Source organism: Papaver somniferum, chromosome 1 (genome assembly GCF_003573695.1).
Source record: "Papaver somniferum cultivar HN1 chromosome 1, ASM357369v1, whole genome shotgun sequence".
NCBI classification, from domain to species: Eukaryota; Viridiplantae; Streptophyta; class Magnoliopsida; order Ranunculales; family Papaveraceae; genus Papaver; species Papaver somniferum.
In genome coordinates, this window is record NC_039358.1 from 83,421,610 (window position 1) to 83,431,186 (window position 9,577).

Consider the following 9,577-nt stretch of genomic DNA (forward strand, 5'->3'; position numbering starts at 1 on the left):
AAGTGACGTATTTTCTATCATTTTTCATAAAGAATATACAGTAGGTCCCATAACAGTGATTAGAGGGACCACGTAGGGGTGTGCACCCTATCATGACTCATTCTTCGTCCCTATTCTAATAGAGCAAACTGCCTATTAAATGTCACACTTTCAGTTTTCCAGACATCTTTACACCAAACAAGTGATGATCCATAACATCTATTCTTGTTGCTTCTCCATAGGCCGCCACCTAGTTAAAATAGATACATGGACCATCAAAACAAGTGTTTGATGGTTTCCCATAGGCCTCGCCCTAAAGAAACAGAGAAGACGTTGGTGACCAAAGCAATGTAGCTACAGGGATACTTTCACCACCAACATAATAGATACACTTTTGTAATAAAAGTACCACCTAATACATGTACCCAGGCCCCGGCTATGGGAAGCAAATGAGCTCATCATTACCCTCATGGCCTCATCGCATACGGATGACTAAAAGAATGCTACCCTTCTGAAACTTTTGCAAACTAAACCCCAGTGTTTTGGGCTAAGATCACCAATAACGGTTGGCACCTCTGCCAATAAACTTCCACATGAAAGTCCGGTCTGATAAAGCGCCCTTACATGAATTCATGAAGCAACTTGTTCAAGATAAGAACTTCAAATTTAACCAGTGGTTGATTATTTTATTCTCAAACAATGGATAAGGGTTAATAAAGGTAATATGGACCCAGCACTTGCGCCTCATTTCAGTTATACTAGTATCGAAAGCAAACAACCGTAGTTATAAGCACGCCTTACTTTAGTTATACTAGTACTAAAAGCAAACAACTATAAATCTCTTTTAGAATCATAACAAGGAGAACAATACGTAAGATGTGGCTAGAGTTCAATTTTATATTGAAGTATAGAACAGCATCGTCCTTGAAGTATTCAGCTTTAACATAAGATAGCAAGGTTCAAGAGGCTCTCACCATGTCCGGCAATATTTTCTATCAATCAGAATTATATTGGAGGTAAAACACGCTAGAAACATAAGGAAATAAATGATAGCTTAACCTGGAATACATATTGTGCAATATCTTTGTAGACACGGGTGTGAAATGTCTGCTGTACAAGGATTTTCAAACTTATTCCAGCATTTCATTTGTTCCTTATGGCCAGCATAAATGTCTATTGCTGGACTCTCCCAATATATAACAACTCTTAAGGACAAGTATTCCAGCAAATGCAACAGAGATGCGCGATCATTTGCACACAAAAAACAAACATTCAATGAGTGAACAGTAAGGTTCTCTTTAACTTAGCTGCAAACACAGTGACATTTCGAATAAAGTATGTTAGGTAAAAGAATCATGCAGACATGTACTTCGAAAATCTGGCAACGCACTGATAAAAACTAGAAGAGACCATGAACACTTATGCTTTGTGATACGAAACCATTAATTGCTAGTCCTAAGTTGAATAAGCAAAACACGTCAACTGAAATAGCAAACACATCAAACATGAATATTGATCTGAAATAATTTAAAGTAGGAATACGTACGCCATCTGCAGACCCGGTGTTAAACACGTTCGATCTTATGTTGAGCTTTGAAATTATTGGAGTACCATAAGTTGTAGCAGATACAAGATTTGTAATGTGAGCCAAGAGCAAAATAGATAGCAAGATGGTGTGATAATTGGCATTCTCTGTATACATCCTTGTACAATTAACCGACGTCACAGACAATGTTCTCCCTGATTAAGAATTACACAATAAATAGCTGGTGGTCCTCTTTCCTGCTCCTTTTTACTTCTTCCTCATCCATGTCATGGAGTAGCTGCTAAACGGTCAAGTCCCTTAATGAACTAAATTCAGTAGTAGAATCGGTGCCAAACTGATTGAGCCTAAATTAAAAGAACCCATGTGGCCCTTCTTCACTGTCCTACATCTTTTTATACCAAATGGTCTGAGGTTTCAAAACAAGCGTTATCGCCCGTCTTTGTGAATTTGATACCACACAACTAGTACTCCTCATCCTCACCTTCTGAAAATGCAGAAATCCTAGGACCATGAAAACCAGTTTTCGTAATAACAAGCTCATCCACTAACTGATCCAAATTACGGTCCTCCACCACATCATCATAATCATCATCACTATAATCATCATCGCCTTCGTCTTCGTCTTCATCATCACTATCATCGTCAAAACCCCTCACTGAAAAGGATTCATGATCACTCCTTTCCATGAATTCTAATCTACTCTTCCAGGACATCAACTCCTCCTCACCTATCTCTCCGTTCTCAACCCCATTCCACGGAACCCAAAAATCAGCATGAGGACCCAATGCTCTATGGGAATCACCAATAACAACTGTACCCAAATTAGAACCTTGAGCCCTCTTAAGCATCTCAGAAAAATCCGAATCATCCGAAACCAAAAACAACCAATCAATCCCACTATTCATCGAATGCTGCATTTGTCTCTTAACAGCCCAATCTGCAGCTTGTGGTTTATCTTCGACTTCTTTCACAAAAACCCCTGCACGTCTAAGTTCGGCAGCAAGTCCATACCCTACTTTCGGCTTTATCAATGACCTAGCTGCTTCTTCATACTTATGATTCCCACTAACAAAACGTTCTTTAAATTTCTGTCTCTTCTTACCTTTAAGTGACCTCATTCTGCTAAGTTTCTTTTGCCTTTCCCTCTCATGCAATTGTTTAAAATGTTTCTTCAAATCAATATTTGTACGACATTTTCGACCACACACACCACAAACATAAGGATCAGTAGGTATACTTACACCTTTACGTTCAAGAATATCTAATTCGCGACGTTCGCTACGTTCTTGACGAACCCAATGCGGTAAATGAATAAAAGCATGACGATTAGCATAAGCAGATATCTCAACAATATCACCAAATTTAAGAGCTACCTTTTTCAGTGCCATTGCTGCTTGATATGGTGGACCATGAGGTGGTTTATTATCAAGATCCCATAAAACTACTACTCTTTTCCTCTTAGCTGACCAAATCCCTTGACTGTTTTTGACCATGTCCACTTCTGTAACTGAAGCTGTTGAAGAAGAGGAGCTGCTGGTATTGGGTGTGGAACAACAAGCGATTCTCCTGGGATTTGATGGTTTTGTTAGGGTTATTGAATTGGGAAATTTAGGGTTCATAAATTTCGGTTTAGGGTTTATGAAAGGGGGTCTGAGAAGGAGAAGGTCTGTAGTGAAATTGTTCCCAATGGAATTCATTTTTATTTTTCAATTCCTCCCTCCAAAAATAGGAGGAGACGAGGAAGCTGACTGAGTGGGATATTATCTTCTAGTATCAGGTTTGGATATGCTAACAGAGGAGCACTGTACACCTTAACCCAATCATGGCTGCTAATAGGGGGTACCAGTTTGCTTCGAGGAGTACCATTCCAAAGGTATAAGATATGAAATTTTGTACATCCCAGGTAAATAGGAACCCCTTATTAGCAAACTTGCCCAATATCTGCTGGGTCGGGGCAACTGTGTGGGTACTTGCTGGATGCGTCCATGCTTGGATCCAAGATCCCAACGTTCAATAGAGGTTCATTTCCTAAAAATCCATTTCATTTCAGAACCTTTTGCCCGTACTTGCTGAAAAAAGCCTCTTGAATGCTTTTCAGTGTTCTCCGTGTCCCTCTTCCTGGATCGGGTTTCAAAAGGAAGTAATCGAGCCACCTAATTCAAGCACGAAAGGTAGGTTCCTTCATTCCCCTCGATTCCAATTTCAGATATTTCAAAATATTCATTCTAGGGTTTTGAGAAGTACTTTTTCTTAGGGTCAAAATTATAGTGATTTAGGTTTTTTTTGGTTCTGAAAATTTATAAATATGGCCGAAATGGGGAGCTCATCGAAACAAGACAGAATCAGTAATCTTCCTGATTCCCTCATACATCACATTTTATCATTCTTTGATATGAAATATGCAGTCCAGACTTGTGTTTTGTCCAAAAGATGGAAGTATGTCTGAAAATCTTTGCCAATTCTGAATTTTGACTCCAAGGTGCACTTTCTTACAGGACGAATTCGTCCACGCGGATATGCCTTGGTACCTTTTGTAGACAAGGTATTCAGTCTGCGTGACGGCTCTGATATTCAACATTTTCAACTTATTTGCAGTGATATGTACATTGATATTGCTTCTGATCCGGTTTATAGATGGATAGCATCTGCTGTAAGTCTCAATGTTCAAGAGCTATGTATTGATATTAATCGTATTAGAGGTGATTTTGAGATTCCTTCTTGCTTGACTACTTGTAAATCGTTATCAAAATTGGAGTTGGTCTTGGTTCTATTTAAATTTTTTGAAGACAAAAAGAAGATTATCCTACCTATCTCTATCAGTTTACCCAGGCTGAAATCATTGCGTCTCAGTCTTGTGTCACTAGCGTTTGATGATGAGAATTTGGTGACCAAGTTTTTCTCAAGTTGCCCTGCTCTTGAGTCGCTGGAATTGTTTTGCGAATTTTCTAATATGAATCTCATTTTATCCTTGCCTCAACTCAAACATTTTGTATATGGGGAAAATGAAAACAGTGATAATATTCAACTATGTGCTCCGAATCTTACAGACCTCAACTTTCATGGCTGCATATCAAGTGATTATAATCTGGAAAATCTTGCTTCTCTAACTAGTGCTGATATATTCATGTTTGTTAAAGAAACTGAAGATGTTGTTCCAAAAAACATTGGAAGATTTCTTCACGGAAAGCTTGTATGCCAACAAAATGATGAAATTGTTGAGAGGGTTACATAACATGAAAGATTTGAAATTAAGTGAATATTTTCTGAAGGTATTGTAGATACCTAACTTTCTCCGCTCTATGATTAATGCATTTTAATAGAAAATTTAAGGATAATAGTACCTTGCATTTTATACACATGCTTTTGTTGCACCCCTGTTAGTCAGGGTTCATACACGTCTCTGCCTATCTGTGCGTCGCTCTTTTTAATAGATTGTACACATGATTTTGTTGTACCCCTGTTAGTCAGGGTTCATACAATTCTCATGGTTGGTTCAACTTATTAGAGGGGGTAATCTAAAACCCCATGCAGTGTGATGCAAACCCCTCCAAATTGGCAAGACATACTAGTATCTTCTTATTACATTGTTTAGATCTTTGCCTCATTATGTAACTTTGTGATGGGTTGTTTATGGCACTTGGTAGACAGATGTGTCTAGCCATACACAGTTTCGTAAACCTAGGTGTCTTCACTTTGACACCACCGTGCCGCATATCATTTTCTCTCTTAGGACATGGGTGCAATACTATTTTGATCAGTTTTCTCTTATATGTTTTCTTATGCGCTGAAGGCTTTAAGCGGAGCTCCGAATATGCTAGGCAGTCAGCCTCATCAACTTTACAATAATCTACGAACATTGAAGCTACGGACTTGGCTGACAAGGGGTTGCCTGCAGTCGATAACATATTTGATAAGGATTTCTCCTCGCATTGAATCCCTCTCCCTCCAATTATTCGAGGTAATAACTTAATTTTGTCACTAGTTCTATTTCGTTGTCACTTCAAGTAAATTACATAAACCTTCAGATGTTGTCACTTCAAGTAAATTACATCAACCTTCGGACTGTGATAAATTTATTTACTTTTAATTAATGTTAGAGCCCATTTGATGACCGATGCCGCAGAGGAGGTTATCTAGATTTTGACGAGGTATTTTTCAAATACAATGTCGTTTATAGTCTCTCTCTTTTTTTCCTATACAATGTGAGAGCTTTAAGGGTACCGAGTTCTAAAATATACCGTTGTTTTGGTTGCTACCTAGGTAACATATGATTCAGGAATCGTGGGAAACAACAGTGAAGCATGGTTGTTATTTCCATGCATGATAGATCACTTAAAGGTAGCTGAGTTTGGAGGTATCCGAGGATGTTTAAATGAACTGAAGTTTCTAGAGTTTTTAGTGGATAACCATACTTGAATTATGCTATATTATTTTTGTTTGCTTATGAGCGGAGGTAAGTGTATGCGGATCCTTTGGGAGGAAAGAAGTTGTCAGGATTAAATGACAAACAACCTTATATTTTCAAAAGTATCATATAAGAATTAAATTAGTCAAAAAAAAATCTAACAACCTTATGCAAAAATAAATAAATAATAATAATAATAATTTGGGCCTATCTTGCGTGGCTTTATATAATCCCCCAACCAACTAGATTGAGAACGCTTCACCTAAACCACGCACAATGGTTGTTCAAAGACTGTTTCAGTCACGGGAGGTGTTAGGACTATCTTAGGGAGGGAAACATGGATGAAAAGAGAAATCATAGAATGAATAATAACTCTGAGAGGTTATGAGAAAGTTGTGTGTTAGCTTGGAGAAATAAATGACCTATTTATAACTGCATTTCTCTAATCTCGGGTCGGTGTCGTGCGGAGCACGTTTCCCTTTTCTTCGAGAATAGCTAGAGATAAATTAGGTGGGTTTATCTCCTTATTCCACCGCCATTACTCTATTTTGCGGTGAGACATAAGTCGGGTATTTCACATACGTGTCGTAGACCACCATACCAAAAACTCTAATTGATATTCCCCCGTTTGTGTGAGACTGAGTCGCCCTTAGTGATGATGTGTTGAGAAAGAAATATTTTTTAAATCCGACGTTGACCAAGATAGAAAGACATTATCTGATTTGTGAGTAGACTAGGATGAGTCAGTGAAAAGGCTAGGAATGCCTCAAAAATCGTGCGTAGAGTGCGAGAGGAGCTGAGATTGGACTCTATCTCTTTGTGGTCGGTCACACATGTCATGTGGAAGCCGAAATCTTGCATGTGGGTCCATTTGTCGAGCATCAGGAGCTCAAGGGAGTTTATCCACGTTTTTGGATAAAAATGTATACAATTCAGGCTCAATTTACTAGTCGTGAGTATGTTTGAGATGCTGAAAAAGAGGCACGTGCCCTAAATGAGGATTGTGCCAGAGTCTTATGCTTGTATAAGACTCTTCAGAAAATATGGTTCAGCTCGGATTAGCATGAGGCTGGTTGAGGCTTATCCGATGAGATTGAGTCTCTTCGGAATCAACTGGGACATGTTTGAGACAAATAAGGAGCTTTCATGCCTAATAAAGTCTTTACGAGACCTTGTCTCACTTGTCTTTGACCAACGTATCTTGTAAGGATGTGCTAAGAGTCAACTACGTTTGTGTCTGTATAGTGTGGCCGACATGAGCAATTGTATCTTTAGAGGATGTTCTAGGAGTCTATCACAGGGCCCGGAGGCAGAATAACCAGTATATCTCGCGAGGATGTTCTGGGAATTATCCAAGAGTCTTTACTAAGTTCAGTTGGGCCTAGAGTAGATATAACCAGTTGATATTTCGCGATGATGTACTAGGAATCAGTGTCTGTTCTCAAATATGGGTGAATCGTACTTATAGGAGACATGAGTGTCTCCGCTTTGGTTCGTAAGTCATACATGGACATTTTTATGCATCTACATAGCCTAAATGACCAATAGTGTCTCATTGGGGACATATACAAGGAATCATGGCATCACGACCTGCGTCTCGCGAGGACACGCTGAAATCATGGTTATTTTGGTTCATAAGTCACCCATGGGCGTTTTACAAGAATATACAGCCTACGTGACCAGCAGTATCTCTTAGATAATTATGCTATGAGTCACGACATCGGAATTAGCAGTGTCTCGCACATGACGTATACTAGAAATTATAGTTATAAGTGCCTTGAAGACCAAGGGGTGAGTTTCTCTCGTGGGAGCTGAGTTTTGTCCTATGAGAATCGAACTCATATTTTGGCAATGAGAATCGAACTCGTCTTTAATGCTCTCTTTTACGTCCAGTCTTTTCCCAAAGAAAACTATTGGCTTAGAATGATGACTCATCCCTAGTTGTTAAATTATTATTTTGCAGGTCTTGAAATGACCATTTTGCGCATCGTCCAAATTTCACCATATATAAGTACATATAGGTTTAACGACATATTTAATCTATAAAGTTTATTACTTTCATCATCAAGGAATTCAGGAAGCAATAATAGGATAGGTTTTATTTTGGGAACATAGGTTGCTCTTATTTTATTTCCAAATATTATTATATTCTAAGTATTGAACAATTAGTATTAGATTTTCTTAATATTTCAATGGATATCCTCTTAGGTAGATTCTTATGGAGGAGGGAAGTAGGACGATGGAGACGTAAAAACGTGGTTGAAAGTTTAGTTTCCTTTCTCTCTGCTCGAAAGCAGGAAACGTTAGAGGGAACATTGACACGGGCGAGGATTTTTATCCTCACTGAAAAAAAGTAAAAAAACGAGGATGCAATCCCCGCTTATTCTCTTTTTATATGAAGAAAAACCCGGTAAAATATATTAAAATCATATTTTGGTCCCACAATTTATATAAATAAAACACTCATTATTTTCCCTTCCTCACCACTACACTCAAACGTTCCTTCGGCCCTACGTAGCACCACTGTTCAACTCATCCTTTCCATCCTACATAAGAGTCGGATTAACAAACTTCCCGAACGAAAAAATATTATTTATCGTACACGTCAAACGTGTCTTAAGGGTATGATAGTCATTTTACAAAAAAAAATTTCAGAAGATCTTGATACATAACTTTGGCACGAAATGTCCAATTACTAAATCCATGTATAACTAAAGTCGTAATATCCCTTGATTTTATTAAAAAAATATTGATGTGTTCTCATTTTAGTTTTTTTTTTTTACTCATAAAAGGGAAGTATATTGATAAAGAAAAAAAAACCACAAGGAGGTGGTATCACTGATACAAAACAAAGAACAAAATCTCAAACACAGTTACTAGATGAACTGTGAAAAGAAAAGAAAAAAACTACAGAGAAAATAACTAAATAATAATCATTACTCCCTCCCAGTTATGCAGTAACGTACTAAGAGATACATTTTCAAAAATATTATTACCCAGAGCCCAGTTGAAAAACAAACATTTTACTTCGCCCAGAAGCTGATTATAATGCTCGTATTTCCCGTGAAACAATCTTCTATTACGCTCATTCCAAATTATCCACTAAATTGCAAATGGTATCATGCCAAATTTGATTTTTCCTTGAAACACCTCTTTTTTTTTACCCCACTCACACAAAGTATCTATTACATCTTGTCTAAAGACCCTGACTAGCTTGAAAGTGTTGAAAAAAGTAATTCCACGACTTCATAGTTTCAGAACAATGCAAAAACAAATGACAGTTTGACTCTAGAACTTTCTTGCATAAGATACATTTATAACAATGGTATTCATTAAATTATTCAAAGTAGGTGCATCTGTGTAACATAAAGTCCAAGTGAAGAAAACTACCTTTTGAGGGATTCTTGGATTCCATAAGCTTTTGTATTGAAAATTATCTTGCATCCATGAAATGAAATCATCCAATATCAGACAGCATCAGGAATATTGACTAGCTGCAATAACTGGCCAATCATGTCGACTTCATCTCCTCTTAGAGGTCTAGAGAAATTAAAATCCCAAGAAGAATTACCATTTGAGGAAATAATCATGTCCTTAATAGTGGTGTGTTTGTTTCTTGAAATTTTGTAGAGTGCAGGAAATAAGAA

General features: G+C 37.7%; 1 protein-coding gene across 1 annotated transcript; it reads right to left on the reverse strand.

The window, feature by feature from the left end:
* Positions 1–1,014: 1,014 nt before the first annotated feature.
* Positions 1,015–3,313, reverse strand: LOC113292664. Its single transcript, XM_026541545.1, has one exon. It carries the CDS (start codon positions 3,220–3,222, stop codon positions 1,987–1,989), a length of 1,236 nt encoding a protein of 411 aa, XP_026397330.1. The 5' UTR covers positions 3,223–3,313; the 3' UTR covers positions 1,015–1,986.
* Positions 3,314–9,577: the final 6,264 nt, after the last annotated feature.

Excerpts from the sequence above, each read along its gene's own strand:
- LOC113292664 (XM_026541545.1), bottom strand. The coding sequence starts at position 3,222 with ATGAATTCCATTGGGAACAATTTCACTACAGACCTTCTCCTTCTCAGA.